Genomic DNA, 18754 nt, shown 5'->3' on the forward strand with positions numbered 1-18754 from the left:
CATTTAATTATATCTAGAGGGACAGGCATGGTGGCTCATACCTGTAATCCCAACACTTTGGGAGGCCAAGACAGGCAGATCACTTGAGGCCAGTTCTTTTTTTTTTTTTTTTTTTTTTTGAGATGGAGTCTTGCTCTGTCGCCCGGGCTGGAGTGCAGTAGCACAATCTTGGCTCACTGCAAGCTCTACCTCCCGGGCTCACGCCATTCTCCTGCCTCAGACTCCCAAATAGCTGAGACTACAGGTGCCCGCCACCATACTCGGCTAATTTTTTTTCGTATTTTTAGTAGAGACGGGGTTTCACTGTTAGCCAGGATGGTCTCGATCTCCTGACCTCGCGATCTGCCTGTCTCGGCCTCCCAAAGTGCTGGGATTACAGGTGTGAGCCACCACGCCCGACTGAGGCCAGGAGTTCAAGACCAGCCTAGCCAACATAGTGAAACCCGGTCTTCACTAAAAATACAAGAAAATTAGCCAGGTGTGGTGGCGGGCACCTGTAATCCCAGCTACTAAGGAGGCTGAGGCAAGAGAATCGCCTGAACGCAGGAGGTGGAGGTTACAGTGAGCTGAGATCACACCACTGTACTCCATCCTGAGCAACATAAATAAAAATTATAAAATAAATAAAACGTATTACACTTGTGAAAATACTTGGGACTTTTTATATATCTAGGTACTTCAATTTTTAAAGTTTGATTTTGTGAGATGGGTTCTAATGTGTCCGATTTCTCTTGCCCTGTTTTACAACTAATCTAAACAAAACAGTCATTCTAGTTTATATTCTGTCTTCCGAGAAACATCTAGAAGCAAGCTGTCAGGCTGGTGCTTTTAATGACAATGAAAATTTTCCTTCCTTTGCATTTCCTTTAACATTGTTTCCTCTACAATCAATCTTTTCTTATCTTCTGGTTGATATGAAACAGACTCTATAATGCAGTCAACACATTGATTCCTTGACCTATATTTTAAGAAAATTCCTGCTGGGTGCGGTGGCTCACACCTATAATCCCAGCACTTTGGGAGGCTGAGGCGGGTGGATCACTTGAGGTCAGGAATTTCAGACCAGCCTGACCAGCATGGTGAAACTCCATCTCTACTAAAAATACAGACCTGGTGATGCACGCCTATAATCCCAGCCACTTGAACCTGGGAGGCAGAGGTTGCAGTGAGCCGAGATTGCACCACTGCACTCCAGCCTGGGCAATAAGAGTGAAACTCCGTCTTAAAAAAAGGAAAATTCCTCGTTGTTTGGTTTTTTCGTTTATTTGTTTGTTTTTGAGCCAGAGTCTCACTCTGTCGTCCAGGCTGGAGTGCAGTGGGGCAATCTGCCTCCCTGCAACCTCCACCTCCCAGCTTCAAGCAGTTCTCCTGCCTCAGCTTCCCAAGTAGCTGGGACTACAGGTGCACACCGCCACACCCGGCTGATTTTTTGTATTTTTAGTAGAGACAGGTTTTCACCATGTTGCCCAGGCTGGTGTCGAACTCCTGAGCTCGGGCAATCCACCTGCCTTGGCCTCCCGGGCGTGAGCCACCTCACCTGGCCCAAAAATTCTTCATTATTTGAGCTTATGTGTACTATAGGTTATTAAGTCTTCAGGTTCTAGAAACAGTGGGTCGATTAAAACTCCAGAATACAAAATTATTAGAGACTCATTAGTCCAGAACTAATCAGTAAAGAACTCAGAAGGAGAATGGAAAGACTGGTATGCGTTTAAAAAGAGACTTTTTTTTGAGACAGTCTCGCTCTGCCGCCCAGGCTGGAGTGCAGTGGCGCCATCTCGGCTCACTGCAAGCTCCGCCTCCCAGGTTCACGCCATTCTCCTGTCTCAGCCTCCTAAGTAGCTGGGACTACAGGTGCGTGCCATCATACCCTGCTCATTTTTTGTATTTTTAGTAGAGATGGGGGTTTCACCATGTTAGCCAGGATGGTCTCGATCTCCTGACTTCGTGATCCACCTGCCTCGGCCTCCCAAAGTGCTGGGATTACAGGCGTGAGCCACTGCACCCGGCCTCAAAAAGAGACGTTTTAAGCTTTCATTGTCGTTTTATAAATATGTCTAGCATTAAAGTGCTTTAACTCCTGGGCTCAAGGGATCCTTGTGCCTCAGCTTCTGGAGTAGCTGGGACTACAGGTATGCGCCACCTTGCCAGGCTTATGTTTTATTTTGTTGTGGAGACGGGGTCTTGCCATCTTACCCAGGCTGGTCTCTAATTCCTGGGTTAAGCAGTTCACCTGCCTTGGCCTCCCAAACTGCTGAGATTACAGGTGTGAGCCACGGCGCCCAGCCAATGTTTAGTTCTTAAAGACAGCAAAAATATACCCAAGGACTACTGACTTCCCCTTTTCTTGATTTGCCAATTCAGTAACTTATTAGAACTGTAGAAACAAAGGGGCACAGAATGCCGGGCGTGGTGGCTCACGCTTGTAATCCCAGCACTTTGGGAGGCCGAGGCGGGTGGATCACGAGGTCAGGAGATCGAGACCACGGTGAAACCCTGTCTCTACTAAAAATACAAAAAAATTAGCCGGGCATGGTGGCGGGCGCCTGTAGTCCCAGCTACTCGGGAGGCTGAGGCAGGAGAATGGCGTGAACCCGGGAGGCGGAGCTTGCAGTGAGCCGAGATTGCACCACTGCACTCCAGCCTGGGCGACAGAGTGAGACTCGGTCTCAAAAAAAAAAAAAAAAAAGGGCACAGAAATTGCTTCTATCTTCAAAATTGCCAACTTAAGAAAAACACTAGCCGGGTCTGGTGGCTCACACCTGTAATCCCAGCATTTTAGGAGGCCGAGTGGGCAGATCACTTGAGGCCAGGAGTTCAAGACCAGCCTGGGCAACATGGCAAAACCCCGTCTCTACAAAAAATACAAAAATTAACCGGGTGTGGTGGCGTGCGCCTGTAGTCCCAGCTACTGGGGAGGCTGAGGTGGGAGAATCGTTTAAGCCCAGGAGGCGGAGGCTGCAGTGAGCCATAATCACCCCACTGTACTCCAGCCTGGGCAACAGAGCCAGACCCTGTCTCAAAAAAAAAAAAAGGAAAAAAAAAATACATCCTTCCTTGGCTAGTAGTCATTACTACAGAGAGAGGAAAAAGTAAGTGGGCTTGCTGGGGAAGAAAGAAAAATTGTCAATATGTAGTTTTGTCTAAGGAGATTGGCTATTTCTGGTCCTTCTGAAGGTAAATGGACTAAAGGACTGCATTGAAAATCTTCCAGATCATGTATTTATTAGGTAGAAATTGATTATATCTACAATTTAATAGTAACAAACTTTTTAAGTTTTATATAAAGATTACATGGGATAATTTTATGAGATAGACTGTTTCTTTTTCCTTCCAATTAGAGTGTGAGTGTGTGTGTGTGTATATATACACAGACTAATTTAATCTTACAAACCTACCAAGTAGCTACTATTTTTCCCATTTTACAGATCAGGAAACTGAGGTGAATATATATATAGGTTAATTGCCTAAACTGACCTAATAGATTCAGACAAAGGAGTCTTAATTTCAGAGTCTGTCTTTAATGACTCCACAATATTGCCTCTCCTATTTGAGGAGGATTTGAGAATTTCCCATTCCTGGTAAACCCCACTATCTCACTTAATTCTAATTCACCAATCCTAATCCTCATTTCACTATGCTAAGGATTTCAGAAATGTTAAAGTAGCTTTCAAAGCATTTTAAATTTTCACTGCTTCCCTTAAAAGGCGGCCACACCAGGTGCGGTGGCTCATGCCTGTAATCCTAGCACTGTGGGAGGCTGAAGTGGGTGGATTGCCTGAGCTCAGGAGTTTGAGACCAGCCCGGGCAACACGGTGAAACAGGAGAATTTTTGTGACAGGAGAATTGCCAGAACCCGGGAGGCGGAGGTTGCAGTAAGCTGAGATCGTGCCACTGCACTCCAGCCTGGGTGACAAAGCGAGACTCCGTCTCAAAAAAAAAAAAAAAAAAAAAAAAAGGTGGCCACAGTCGTCTTAAAGCTATTAAATCAGGCCAGGCATAGTGGCTCACACCTGTAATCCCAGCACTTTGGGAGGCTGAGGCAGGCGGATAACCTACAGTCAGGAGTCCGGGCGGGGTGGCGGGTGCCTGTAATCCCAGCTACTCTGGAGGCTGAGACAAGAGAATCCCTTGAACCCGGGAGGCCGAGGTTGCAGTAAGCCGAGATCGCGCCACTGCACTCCAGCCTGGGCGACAGAGCGAGACTCCACCTCAAAAAATAAATAAATAAAATAGTGTTGACTGGTTTAGCTAATTCAGGTACAGCAAATATTTGTTGAGTTCTTTTGTAGGGCTGTGGGAAGATATGGGAGCCTTTTCATTAACACAACACTGATTTTACATTCTACTTTTCAAAAATACAGTGGTACAAAGCATGGTTTAAGGTGGGGTCCCAGACACCTAGAATGAATAAGCTTAGAATATCCAAGAAGTGCCAGGGGCGGTAGCTCACGCCTGTAATCCCAGCACTTTGGGAGGCTGAGGCAGGCGGATCACCTGAAGTCAGGAGGAGAGCAGCCTGGCCAACATGGAGAAACCCCGTCTCTACTAAAAATACAAAAAATAGCCTGGCGTGGTGGCGCATGCCTGTAATCCCAGCTACCCGGGAGGCTGAGGCAGGAAAATCGCTTGACCCGGGAAGGGGAGGTTGCGGTGAGCCGAGATCGCGCCTTTGCACCCCAGCCTGGGCAATAAGAGCGAGACTGTCTCAAAAACAAAACAAACAGGCCGGGCATGGCGGCTCACGCCTGTAATCCCAACACTTTGGGAGGCCGAGGCAGGCGGATTACCTGAGGTCAGGAGTTCAAGACCAGCCTGGCCAACATGGTGAAACCCGTCTCTACTAAAAATACAAAAATTACCCGGGGGTGGTGGCACACACCTGTAATCCCAGCTACTCGGGAGTCAGGCGGGACAACTGCTTGAGCCCGGGAGGCAGAGATTGCAGTGAGCCGAGATCCTGCCACTGCACTCCAGCCTGGCCGACAGAGCGACTCTCTCAAAAAAAAAAAAGAATATCCAAGAAGTGCCCAAAATAGCAAGCAAAGGAATTGTATATGTGCCTATGTTCTTTTTTTCTGGGAAGGAGAATCTGCAGCTTTATAATTTCAACATTGGCCTAAATTGTCGTGAACCTAAAACAATCAAAAGGGCCAGAATGTATTTAAAGAGTTTATTCAAGGGCAGTGTGAGGATGGACCAACCAGAAAACCAACTCCAAAGAATGGAGTCAGCCTTCAGAAGTAGAGAAGTTACGATTTCATTTATTTAGGCAGACAGAGGAGTTTTTAGCTGGATTACGTTATCCATACAAGGTTGGAACATAATTACAGAATTTGGTTACGAGCAGTGTTTTTTTTGGGGGGGCGGGGGTACAGCTAACATTGTTTTACGGAGAGTTTAACACTCATGAGTTGCTGTCATCTGGTGACATCGTTTGAGTCTAGTCATTGAACAGAACAAGAAAAATAAATCGAATTAAATTTAAAATCTGAAGTTATATGTGACCCATCACATCTCTTAAGTTTTAAAATGGTTGTTTTTTTTTGTTGGTGGTGGGGGAGGGGTGGGGAGGGCCCAGCAGCTTTTAAATGTTAATTTTTACATCATGTGTTCCAAAAATAATTGGTTAGCCTAAGTCACTTCCACCCTCCAATGTTGTGAATGAAGTCTCTGTAGCATTCGCTATTTAATGTCTTATCTTCCTGCACTATTTGAGAAATCGCGAGGTCGACTTAATACCGCAGTCGCCACTTTGCGGACCGGAGGGCGGAGTCTGCTTCGTTCTGAGGACTGCGTGGGTCCGCGCAGAGACCTCCTGCTAGGCCTGCGCGTCCCGTTCTGAATTCTTACCCTTATTTAGTCCTTGTCACCACCCCCGCCGTGGGAACGGCCTGGCGGTCACTCGTCAAAGGAAGTGGCTGCCGGCAGCTCTTGACCCGGAATCGGATCCTAGTCCCACCCCCTCCGCTCCAGGCTTCTTTCTGCAACAGGCGTGGGTCACGCTCTCGCTCGCTCTCTTTCTGCCGCCATCTTGGTTCCGCGTTCCCTGCACAGTAAGTACTTTCTGTGCCGTTACTGTCTATCCGCAACCATCCGCCTTTCTTTCGGGCTAAGCTGCCCCGGGGACTGAGAGTTAAGGAGAGTTGGAGGCTTTACTGAGCCACAGGGTTCCTACTCGCCCCTGGGCCTCCGGACAAAATGGGGTCTGCAGTTGGTGTCCTGGCAAAAGCAGGGTAGAAGGGCTGCGGGCCGGGCCCGGAATCCGAGCCTGCAGAGATGGGAGCAGTTGCAGTGTTGAGGGCGGAAGAGGAGTGCCTCTTGTTTTGGGAACTGCTTCACAGGATCCAGAAAACGGTAAGGGGTCACAGCTTTAGAACCTCTAACACCGTTCTCCTTGTGACAAGCAAGTGTTGGACTTACAACACCGTCTTTCCCCTCCTGGTTCCCCAAAGTCGGCAAACGTAGTCCAGGAGGCCCCAGCCCAGCCAGTGTGAGTATTAGGAGTGGAAGGGGTTCACAGTAGCGTCTGAAGTCTCCCATGATCGAGAGCCAGCCCGGGATCCTCTCCCTCGAGTTGAGAATGCAGTGGGAATTGCTGGCCTTGATAGAGGCGTGAGGGTCACATCATATTTACCTCTTATTCCCAGGAGCTTTGGGGAAGGTTGTCCCCGAACACCGTCACGATTTTTCTCTCACAGCCCTCCTCGGAGTTTTTAAGAATACTTATCTCTGGGTTGGGCAAGTGAATGTATCCCAATCAATTCAGGCCTCCTTTTTATTCCCTTCTTTCAGAAATGCCCGGCGAAGCCACAGAAACCGTCCCTGCTACAGAGCAGGAGTTGCCGCAGCCCCAGGCTGAGACAGGTAGGTTCCCCTACCCCCCTTGCCATTAATTAAAATTGACCCTAAGGCCATTTGGTGGGCAAAATGACCAAGGGGAAATATACTTTGTAAGAGGATGGGGTTGCAGCTTTACCAAGGAGGATAGACCGTAAAATTACTATCCTGGAGATAGTTCTCTAGGGATTTGGAGTAAAAATAATATTTTTAAGATAAGCGGACGTTAAAAGTACCCCAGCTTGCTTTCTATGTTATGCCTGTTGCCTCAAAAGAAGCTCCCCTGTGGAACCCCCACCTCACATAGGAAAACTCAACAGGGAAGGGGCTCAGTGATTCTTACCTATTGGAACCAGATGACACAGGCCAAGGAGCCCGGAGCATTTGTGAAACTCCAGCCAGCAAGTTGCATCAAGGTTTTAGTTAGCAGAGCTTGGCATTGTGCCTTTATCACATGTCTGGATGAGATGTGTGCTGGTGGTAAATGTGTCCTACTGGGCCCCAGAGTCGTCCTAGGTCGGATAACTTGTTTATGGGTTGGTGGTGCTGAGATACTTCTAGTGTGCTGGAATAGTTCCTGCATCATTGTGTGAAACCCAGGATTGAAATAAATCCTTCTTTTATCCTCAGCGTTGAAATTGATGACTGTGAAGGCTAATTTTAAATTCTGGTTAAAACATATCTCTGTAGAAAACTTAGGAGGAGGTAGTGAAAAGTTCTTAAAATGATAGCCTTTCTGAATCAGTTGTGCAGCGTTAAATGAAGGAAATCTTCAGGCTGTAATCTTCATTCTCACCTTTTTATTATTTTTTTTAATTTCATTTGTTATTTAATTCCTGTCCCTTTTTGGAGTTACAGTAGAGTTGCTTATAGTTGAAAGCATTAAGCTTCTTCCCACCTGTTTGATTTTAGCAGCTGAAGAGATTAATACAGCTGCTAGAAAGGAGAATAGGGGGCTCTAAGCTGGAGTATAAACAATATGAAATTCTTGAAGTACAAGGGGCTTAAGGAAGGGAAAAAATAAAATACTGTTCTCTAAAGATTCTGTAATTTCAGTACAAAACGAGATTTTAGAGATTGTGTCATTGAACAACTTAATTTTACAAATATGAAGATTTGAAATTCGGATGAATTTAGAATAATCTGATTCAAGCTTCAAAACTAATGCATTTACTTCTGAAACAGCCCTTAATGCTATTAAACGTATTCCTGAATAGTCTGAGTTGTATAGTAGGCTTATATTAAGGAAGTACCGATGATAAATACACAGGATTTTGTCTGAAATGATAGTCTATTAGAATGAAGAAGGAAACTGAAGGGATCGGGATCATTGATGGTGTCAAAGCAAGTATTTGAGGCCTTACTCCATTTTGAGGTCCAGTCAGAAGAAAACATATTCCATGTTTTTAATTCTGATTCATTATGTTTGGTAGTGTTTTCCTGTAATCATTAGACTTTGGCCTACCCACTCTCCAGGAAAAACTGGTTGAGCCACCTTGTCTTTTCCATGGTAGGATGCCATAAGAACTTCAGAATTATTGGTTGAGTGAATTTTGAATTTGAATTTTGGTACCTCGGGCTTCCCCCCCACCCCCAGCATTCCCTTCTAAGCATTGAGCATTTGTTGATCCAATTCTGTGTTACCTCCCGAATGCCAGAGGTACTGTCTTAACTGTCATGCCAAACATTGGTGTATTTTGACATAATGAAACACTTAAATTCCAAGTTAAGGAGTGGGGATCCAGTGTATTCTCGCCACTCCAATTCTCTTCTTCTTTGGTTTTTTGTTTTTTTTTTTTTTTTTTTTTTGAGACGGAGTCTCGCCCTGTCACCCAGGCTGGAGTGCATGCAGTGGCACGATCCCGGCTCACTGCAACCTCCGCCTCCTGGGTTCAAGCCATTCTCCTGCCTCTGCCTCCTGAGTAGCTGGTATTACAGGTGCACGCCACCACGCCCAGCTAATTTTTGTATTTTTAGTAGAGGTGGGTTTTCACCATGTTGGTCAGGTCCGTCTGGAACTCCTGACCTCGTGATCCGCCCTCCTAGGCATCCCAAAGTGCTGGGATTACAGGCATGAGCCACTGTTCCCGGCTCTCCAATTTTCTTCCAAAATAGCACCACAATCTGGTTTAACAAGTTAAGTTACAGTTTCATAATACAGTCCCTACCCTTGTGAGTAAGCTCTCTGCCTGGAGGTCTAATTCATGTCTAATTCATCTTGGACTGATGTCTGAAGAATTAACATCACCTAGGAAGGTTTATAGAGACTATTACAGTCCTTTTGTGGTTGGTTTTCTTGTTTGGGTTTTGTGAGTAAGTAAACTGGTAAAGTATAAAGAAGCGAGAGTCAGATGATTCCTAGCCTAGTGGAAGCCTGAAAGTATAAAAGCGTGTGTTTTCTTACTCAGTTCAGATTCCCCATCATCGTCACTGCCCACTACCTTCTTTGTTCCAGTTTTCGATATCTTTTCCGTTAGTTCATGATATTTGGGTGGACAGAGAAGCACAGCTGTTCTTCTAGTGGGAATTCTATTGGCTGTGAGAAAGACTTGGGAATACAGTCCATTTCAAGAAGTAAGGGGAGGGCACAACTGGGAAAGGATAGAAAGCATGTTGTTCCCAACCTACCAAGGTACTGTGCTCCCCATTTAGAGATAGGCTGCTCTTAGACTCTTCTCCTCACCCTAAAATAGTTGGTTTACTTTGGTAGAACTTGGGGAAGTGTGAGAAATTAGGAGAGGAATGTCTTCTCACTTGACCACTGAAAAATGTTTGGGGAAGGTTGTTGTTGCCTGTCACCTTTATCTAATCCTGCGTGGTGACTTAGACTGTCAGATTTTAAACTCCAGTGTTTCCTAGGAGGCATGTTGTACCAAGTTGGGCTGCATAACTCACCATTTTTCTCCTCCCCCCCCCCTTTTCTTTATCTCCTTTTGCCTTTCTCCAGCTGTGCTACCTATGTCTTCAGCCTTGAGTGTCACTGCTGCCTTAGGGCAGCCTGGACCTACCCTCCCCCCTCCTTGCTCTCCTGCCCCACAACAGTGCCCTCTCTCAACTGCTAACCAGGCTGCCCCATTCCCTTCCCCCTCTACTATTGCCTCGACCCCTTTAGAAGTTCCTTTTCCCCAGTCATCCTCTGGAACAGCCGTACCTTTGAGAACTGCCCCTGAAGCCCCAACCTTCCTACCAAACCTAATAGGGCCTCCCATCTCCCCAGCTGCCTTAGCTCTAGCCTCTCCCATGATAGCTCCAACTCTGAAAGGGACCCCGTCCTCTTCAGCTCCCTTAGCTCTGGTTGCCCTGGCTCCCCACTCAGTTCAGAAGAGTTCTGCTTTTCCACCTAACTTTCTTACTTCACCTCCTTCAGTGGCTGTAGCTGAGTCAGGATCAGTGATAACTCTGTCAGCTGCCATTGCTCCCTCAGAACCAAAGACTAATCTTATTAAAGTTCCCTCTGAGGTAGTCCCTAATCCAAAAGGCACCCCCAGCCCTCCATGTATAGTCAGTACTGTTCCTTACCACTGTGTGACTCCCATGGCCTCTGTTCAATCTGGAGTGGCCTCCCTTCCTCAGACAACACCCACAACTACCCTAGCCATCGCTTCCCCTCAAGTCAAAGACACCACCATTTCCTCAGCTCTGATTTCTCCACAAAACCCAGGAAGCCTCAGCCTGAAGGGGCCTGTTAGTCTACCTGCTGCCTTATCTCTTTCAACTCAGTCTCTTCCTTTGGTGACCTCTTCTCAAAAGACTGCAGGTCCCAACACCCCCCCAGATTTTCCCATTTCTCTGGGCTCTCATCTTGCACCTTTACATCAGAGTTCTTTTGGTTCTGTCCAACTTTTAGGTCAAACAGGTCCTAGTGCTTTGTCAGACCCTACAGTGAAGACCATTTCTATAGATCATTCTTCCACAGGGGCCTCTTACCCTTCTCAGAGATCTGTAATTCCTCCCCTTCCTTCCAGAAATGAGGTAGTTCCTGCTACTGTGGCTGCCTTTCCAGTGGTGGCTCCATCTGTTGACAAAGGTCCCTCTACCATCGCTAGCATAACCTACAGCCCTTCTGGCTCCTTAAATGTAGCTACCTCTTCTTCATTATCTCCTACAACCTCTCTCATTCTCAAAAGCTCTCCTAATGCCACTCATCATTATCCTTTAGTGGCCCAAATGCCCGTTTCTTCTGTTGGAACCACCCCACTTGTGACTAACCCCTGTACAATTGCTGCAGCACCTACTACCTTTGAGGTAGCTACTTGTGTTTCTCCTCCAATTTCATCAGGTCCCATAAGTAATATAGAACCAACTTCCCCTGCTGCCTTGGTTATGGCACCTGTGGCTCCCAAAGAGCCTTCTACTCAAGTAGCAACCACTCTGAGGATACCAGTCTCTCCTCCTCTGCCAGACCCTGAAGACCTCAAAAATCTCCCCAGTTCAGTATTGGTTAAATTTCCAACACAAAAAGACCTCCAAGCTGTACCTGCCTCTCCTGAAGGAGCCCCTTTCTCTCCAGCCCAAGCAGGACTCACCACCAAGAAAGACCCTACTATATTACCATTAGCCCAGGCAGCCCCTAAAAATTCCCCTTCTTTCCAAAGTACATCCTCTTCTCCAGAGATACCTCTTTCTCCTGAAGCCACCCTAGCAAAGAAAAGCCTTGGAGGGCCTCTCCCTATACGTAAGCCAGCAAGCAGTATGACCTCCCCCCTGGGTGTTAACTCCTCGGCCTCTGTAATCAAGACAGATTCTTATGCAGGCCCAGACCCTGCTGGTCTGCTTCTCAAAAGTTCTCTCATTACCCCAACAGTGGCTGCATTTCCTTTGGAAAGTGCTGACCCTGCTGGGGTGGCTCCCACAACTGCCAAAGGTACCTCAACTTATACAACTACAGCCAGCCCTTTTCTAGAAGGAACTGTCTCTTTAGCTCCTAAAAACCACCCAGTTAAGGAAGGTACTCTTACTACTTTACCCTTGGTTCCTACAGCTTCAGAAAATTGCCCTGTGGCTCCATCCCCCCAGAATACCTCTGCTCCTCTAGCTACCTTAGTGCTGGCCCCTGAAATCCCAAAGTCTGTGCCCTCACCCTCTCTTCCCCCAGCTGGGACTCCTCCAGGTACAAAAAAGGTTGAAGGTATTTCTCATACTTCAGCATTGGCACCTTTTGCTTCCTCTCCCAAAGAGTGCCCAACTGAGGACTCTGGTGCTTCTGCTACTGCATCTTCCAAAGGAACTCTGACTTACCTAGCTGACTCCCCATCTCCTTTAGGGGTTAGTGTGTCTCCTCAGACTAAAAGACCTCCAACCAAGAAGGGTTCTGCTGGCCCTAATACTCCTGTTGGAAATCTCTCGTCCCCTGTTTCTCCAGTTGAAGCTTCATTTCTTCCAGAGAATAGTCTTTCTTTCCAAGGCTCTAAAGACTCACCAGCCACGAAGCATTCTCCCACTCCTCCATCCCCCAAAGGGGCCCCTACTCCCTCAGCTGTGACTCCTCTGTCTCCCAAAGAGACCCCCACTCCTTCAGCGGTGGATCTGCCCTTCCCCAAAGAGGGTCCAGCTACCCCAGCACCCAAACAGGCTCCCCCTCTATCCATGACTTCTTCCTCCCCCAAAAAGGCCCGAGCAACTCCAGCCCCCAAAGGAGGCCCAGCTACCCCAACCCCCAAAGGGGCCCCCACACCCCCAGCTGCAACTCCTCCCTCCCCCAAAGGAGGTCCAGCTACTCCATCCCCCAAAGGGGCCCCCACACCCCCAGCTGCAACTCCTCCCTCCCCCAAAGGAAGTCCAGCAGCTACCCCATTCCCCAAAGGCACCCCCACAACCCTAGCTGCAACTCCTCCATCCCCAAAAGGAGGTCCAGCTACCCCATCCCCCAAAGGGGTCCTAACACCCCCAGCTGCAACTCCTCCCTCCCCAAAAGGAAGTCCAGTAGCTACCCCATTCCCCAAAGGGGCCCCCACACCCCCAGCTGCAACTCCTCCCTCCCGAAAAGGAGGCCCAGCTACCCCACCCCACAAAGGGGATCCCACTCCCCTAGCTGCAACTCCTCCCTCCCCAAAAGATGCTCCAACACCCCCAGCTGCAACTCCTCCCTCCCCAAAAGGAGGCCCAGCTACCCCATCCCCCAAAGGGGCCCCCACTCCACGAGCTGCAACTCCTCCCTCCCCAAAAGGAAGTCCAGCAGCTACCCCATTCCCCAAAAGGGCCCCCACTCCCCCAGCTGCAACTCCTCCCTCGCCAAAAGGAGGTCCAGCTACCCTACCCCCCAAAGGGGCCCCCACTCCCCCAGCTGCAACTCCTCCCTCCCCAAAAGGAGGTCCAGCTACCCCATCCCCCAGAGGGGCCCCCACTCCCCCAGCTGCAACTCCTCCCTCCTCAAAAGGAGGTCCAGCTACCCTACCCCCCAAAGGGGCCCCCACTCCCCCAGCTGTAACTCCTCCCTCCCCAAAAGGAGGTCCAGCTACCCCACCCCACAAAGGGGCCCCCAATCCCCCAGTTGTAACTCCTCCCTTTCCAAAAGGAGGCCCAGCTACCTCGCCCCCCAAAGGGGCCCCCACTCCCCCAGCTGCAACTCCTCTCTCCGCTAAAGGGACCCCCACTCTCCCAGCTACAACTCCTTCCTCTAAAGGAGGCCCAACTACCCCATCCTCCAAAGAGGGCCCCACTCCCCCAGCTGCAACTCCCTCCCACAAAGGAGGTCCCGCTATGACTCCTCCCTCCCCCAGAAGAGGACCAGTTATCCCATATCCCAAAGGGGACCTCACTTCCCCAGCAGTGATTCCTCTCTCCCCCAAAAAGGCTCCAGCAACTCCAGTCACTGGAGAAGGCACAGCCACCCCATCCAAAGGAGATCTCACTCCCCCAGCAGTGACTCCTGTCTCCCTCAAAAAGGCCCCAGCAACTTCAGCCCCCAAAGGAGGCCCAGCTACCCCATCCTGCAAAGGGGATCCCACCCTCCCAGCAGTGACTCCTCCTTCCCCCAAGGAGCCCCCAGCCCCCAAACAAGCTCCCACTTCTTCCTCTCCCAAAAAGGCCCCAGCAACTCCGGCCCCCAAAGGGACTCCCACTTCCCCACCTGTGACTCCTTCCTCCCTCAAAGACTCCCCTACCTCCCCAGTTTCTGTCACATGTAAAATGGGGGCCACTGTTCCTCAAGCATCTAAAGGGCTTCCAGCAAAGAAAGGCCCCACAGCTCTGAAAGAAGTACTTGTTGCTCCAGCTCCAGAAAGTACGCCAGTCATCACAGCTCCCACTCGGAAAGGTCCACAGACCAAAAAGAGTTCTGCTACTTCACCTCCTATATGCCCAGATCCCTCAGCTAAGAATGGTTCTAAAGGACCCCTTTCCACAGTGGCTCCAGCCCCTCTACTCCCTGTTCAGAAAGACTCTTCAAAGACAGCAAAAGGCAAAGATGCTTCTCATTCCCCAAAGGGCCCCTTGGCTCCTCCTGAGTCTAAGGCATCCACCCCTCTAACAGCAGCTGCCTCTGAGAAGGTCCTTCCTAAACCTGAATCAGCATCTGTCTCTCCAGCACCCACCCCACCAGTCTCTCTGCCTCTTGCTCCCTCCCCAGTTCCCACTCTGCCTCCTAAACAGCAATTTCTGCCGTCCTCACCTGGGCTGGTGTTGGAATCACCCTCTAAACCCCTAGCCCCTGCTGATGAGGATGAGCTGCCGCCTCTGATTCCCCCGGAACCAGTCTCTGGGGGAGTGCCTTTCCAGTCGGTCCTCGTCAACATGCCCACCCCTAAACCTGCTGGAATCCCTGTCCCAACCCCCTCTGCCAAGCAGCCTGTTATGAAGAACAACAAGGGTATTTGCCTTGGTTTGCCGTGTGCATGGTGTGTCTGTCGTCCACACCCCTCTTGGGGGCTACCCACCAATACTAACCCTGTGATGCGCCGCTTTCTCCAGTGAATCTGCTTGGGTTTGGATGTAGAACATAGAATGATAATTTTAAATGCAAAAGTTCTAGGAATATGAAACCAAATCTTGGTTTTCATTACTTCAAATAGATACATAGTACATTGTGTATCATTTTTGTATAATGTGGCCCGGACTACCCTGAGCCTGCCATACCATCTATTTTACCTAATTGATCTGACATTGAAAACCAAGACCTGCCAGACCTTTTAATTTGCTCTAATCCCTACCACATCACTAACTAACCTTGTCCCTGGGCCTGAGATTTGCTAAAATTATTGGAGAATTGAACTGTTTGTATTTATTTTTCCATTCTTAGACTTGGTAATGACCAGTTGCCCAGGGACTCCCTTTTCATAAAAATGTAGAAACCTGTTTTTCCTAGCCTGAAAATGGTGCAGGTGTATGCTTTTTTTCCTCAGTAGTCTTTACTGATGCTTGGCCTTTGAATTGAAAGAAATTTATGTGAATTATGTTTGGAAAAACTAGAGATACAGGTCAACATCATTGAGAATCTTCTAATTATATTGATTAGATCACATTGCTGGGGTGAATGGTTTGAAAATAAGGCTGAATATGTGTACGTGACTGCTTTTGACTTCCTCCAACCCAGTTTAAAAGTTGAGGGGAGGCTGGGCGCGGTGGCTCACGCTTGTAATCCCAGCACTTTGGGAGGCAAGGGCGGGTGGATCACGAGGGAGGGGAGATTGAGACCACGGTGAAACTCCGTCTCTACTAAAAATACAAAAAAATTAGCCAGGTGTGGTGGCGGGTGCCTGTAGTCCCAGCTACTTGGAGAGGCTGAGGCAGGAGAATGGCGTGAACCCGGGAGGCGGAGCTTGCAGTGAGCGGAGATCGCGCCACTGCACTCCAGCCTGGGTGACAGAGCGAGACTCCATCTCAAAAAAAAAAAAAAAAAAAAATGTTGAGGGGAAAACCATCCAACCTGTTGTGCCTCCACGGTGTGATTTCGGTTTTTTTCACTTAAGTGTATCTGGGGGCACCTTCTGACAGAACTTTACAGGGATAATTGGACTACTGGTAAAATTTAGAGTCATTATTTGCCTGTGCCAAGAAACAAAGACCTTGAGGGAAAGAAAGCAGTTACAGTATATTAAACTGCTCAGCTATTACTAGTGATTACTCCTCATTTCTGGGGTTAGGGCTGGGTCTTTACTAGATGTGTACCCACTAGTTAGTGACTAAGTTAGGGGCTATCAAGCTGGCTTCACACAAGCCAGTTGGTTTACATTTAACATTCTTAGGTCTAGCATGAGGCATTGACCTCTAGTCCAGGGCAGGCTGTGGTGAAGTACCTTCTCTCATAATTTCTACTATAAAGCAGTAAAAGTTGTTTCTCATCTTAGGGTCTGGAACAGAATCTGACAGTGATGAATCAGTACCAGAGCTTGAAGAACAGGATTCCACCCAGGCAACCACACAACAAGCCCAGGTGGGTATTCTCTTACTAACTGGTATTGGATCAAGGAAGCAGGGTTGATCAGGGCAACTTTTGTATTTGGAACTGTGAACCTTCATAAAGGAAAACCCACAAGGAGATTGTGCTATCCAGATCTTAGATTCTGGTTAACTACTAGCTGTTTTATCTTAGCTGGCGGCAGCAGCTGAAATTGATGAAGAACCAGTCAGTAAAGCAAAACAGAGTCGGAGTGAAAAGAAGGCACGGAAGGTAAGATTTGAAAAGGATTTCAGGATCTTATGAAGCACCTTTATACAAAGTGGAACTCTTTATTTCCATAGGTTTTTGGGGAACAGGTGGTATTTTGGTTACACAAGTAAGTTCTTTAGTGGTGATTTTTGAGATTTTGGTGCACCCGTCACCCAAGCAGTATACACTGAGCCCAATTCTTAGTAGTGGTAGAATCCTGTTTAAAGTAACAGAAGTAGCTGGGTTGGTGGCTCACACCTATTATCCCAGCACTCTGGAAGGCCAAGGCGGGTGGATCACTTGAGGTCAGGAGTTCAAGACCAGCCTGGCCAACGTGGTGAAACCCCATCTCTACTAAAAATACCAAAAAAATATAGCAGGGCATGGTGGTACGCTCCTGTAATCCCAGCTACTAAGGTGGCTGAGGCACAGCAATTGCTTGAACCTGGGAGACGGAGGTTACATTGAGCCGAGATTGCACCACTGCACTCCAGCCTGGGCGACAGAGCAAGACCTGCCTTCAAAAAATAAAAAATAAAGTAACAGAAGTTACTATGGCAGAAAACCCATTCTCTATTCTTGTATGAACTTTTCTCAGCCTGGGGAAAGGCTTTGCTTTGGATGTTGTATTATGTTCCTTGCTTCTTTAGGCTGCCCGAGGTTGAAAACCTGATACTATTTTCTCTTTTTTAGGCTATGTCCAAACTGGGTCTTCGACAGGTCACAGGAGTTACTAGAGTCACTATCCGGAAATCTAAGAATATCCTCTTTGTCATCACAAAACCAGATGTCTACAAGAGCCCTGCTTCGGATACTTACATAGTTTTTGGGGAAGCCAAAGTGAGTAAACTGTTCTTGGGCATTGTTCTAGACCAGGGTTTCTCAACCTCAGCACTGCTGACATTTTGCATCAGATAGTTCTCTGTTATGGAAGGGCTGTCCTGTTCATTATGGATGCTTAGCAGCATCACATCCAGTTTTGATTACCCAAAAACTCCATTGCCATATATCTCCTGGGAGACCTAACTACCCCCTAGTTGAGAACCACTGCTCTAAACCTAAACAACTACTCTTTCTACTGTGAGGGCAAGCAGTTTAAAGCTGTACAATAAGTTACCTGAAGTGGGTTTACAGAGAGAGTTGTGAAACTATATGATTTATTTTTCAAAGACTGCTGATCTACTCACATGGATCTGTATTTTCTACCCTGTAGATCGAAGATTTATCCCAGCAAGCACAACTAGCAGCTGCTGAGAAATTCAAAGTTCAAGGTGAAGCTGTCTCAAACATTCAAGAAAACACACAGACTCCAACTGTACAAGAGGAGAGTGAAGAGGAAGAGGTATACTAGGAAATCTGTCATACTTTAACTCTCGCCATATAGCAATGTGTTCATGTTGGTGAGCTATATTAAAAACTAGATTCAGGAGACTCCAAAGAACTGCTGAAATTTTTCTTGCCTTTAATTTACTGCTTTTTCCCTCTCCTCTCTCAGGTCGATGAAACAGGTGTAGAAGTTAAGGACATAGAACTGGTCATGTCACAAGCAAATGTGTCGAGAGCAAAGGCAGTCCGAGCCCTGAAGAACAACAGTAATGATATTGTAAATGCGATTATGGTAAGTGTTCAAGCCTTTGTTCCTTGACTCCCTCTGCCCTGACCAATTATGAGTGACTTTATTTTCTCTTGCTAAATATCAGCCAATTGGGGAACCTCATTCCAGAGCCTCTTCTGAGTTGCTGTATAGGTTTTAGTGGCCTAAATTCTCCTGATTTGCCTGTAAGAGTTTTAGTGACCTGAATTCTCCTGATTTGCCTATAAGAACCGCTAATTATCTTTTTCTCTGTTACAGGAATTAACAATGTAATCATCTGAAAGCAACTTTTTTTGGTGTCTCAAAGGAGTAGCTGCAGCTTGGTTTGAAATTTGTACTGTTTCTATCATAAATAAAGTTATGGCTTCTTGTTGGATGAACTCGGTGACTGGTCTCTTCCCCGCCACCCCCTCCCCCAAAAAAAAAAAAAAAAAAACTTTAAAAGGTTCTAGTAATGTATTAATTACTCCTAAGACCTCCCTCATTTGATAAGGTTTAGTGCCACAGATTTCCCACTTAAAATCTCAGACTTTATACCTCTTTTAAGGAGTTACTAGCCAGGCGCGGTGGCTCACGCCTGTAATCCCAGCACTTTGGGAGGCCAAGGAGGGGGCAGATCACGAGGTCAGGAGATCGAGACCATCCTGGCTAACACGGTGAAACCCCGTCTCCACTAAAAATACAAAAAATTAGCCGGGTGTGGTGGCAGGCACCTGTAGTCCCAGCTGCTTGGG

The 18754-nt window shown here is 47.6% G+C and overlaps 2 protein-coding genes across 5 annotated transcripts; both read left to right on the forward strand.

Moving 5' to 3' along the window:
* Nucleotides 1-4095: 4095 nt before the first annotated feature.
* Nucleotides 4096-18403, forward strand: NACA (nascent polypeptide associated complex subunit alpha). Of its 4 annotated transcripts, none has more exons than XM_030822408.1 (8): nt 4096-6056; nt 6796-6867; nt 16125-16210; nt 16370-16447; nt 17120-17266; nt 17640-17768; nt 17922-18044; nt 18279-18403. In XM_030822408.1, the coding sequence occupies exons 2-8, from the start codon at nt 6798-6800 to the stop codon at nt 18291-18293; spliced, it is 648 nt and encodes a 215-aa protein (XP_030678268.1). In that variant the 5' UTR covers nt 4096-6056; nt 6796-6797; the 3' UTR covers nt 18294-18403. The 4 variants fall into 4 exon arrangements, with proteins under 4 accessions (XP_030678268.1, XP_030678266.1, XP_030678270.1 ...); XM_030822410.1 differs by having other exon boundaries at nt 6025-6357; XM_030822406.1 differs by having other exon boundaries at nt 5764-6056; nt 17922-18403.
* Nucleotides 9190-15428, forward strand: LOC115837250 (nascent polypeptide-associated complex subunit alpha, muscle-specific form-like). Its single transcript, XM_030822405.1, has one exon. It carries the CDS (start codon nt 9799-9801, stop codon nt 14749-14751), a length of 4953 nt encoding a protein of 1650 aa, XP_030678265.1. The 5' UTR covers nt 9190-9798; the 3' UTR covers nt 14752-15428.
* Nucleotides 18404-18754: the final 351 nt, after the last annotated feature.

Source organism: Nomascus leucogenys, chromosome 11 (genome assembly GCF_006542625.1).
Source record: "Nomascus leucogenys isolate Asia chromosome 11, Asia_NLE_v1, whole genome shotgun sequence".
Classification (NCBI taxonomy): domain Eukaryota; kingdom Metazoa; phylum Chordata; class Mammalia; order Primates; family Hylobatidae; genus Nomascus; species Nomascus leucogenys.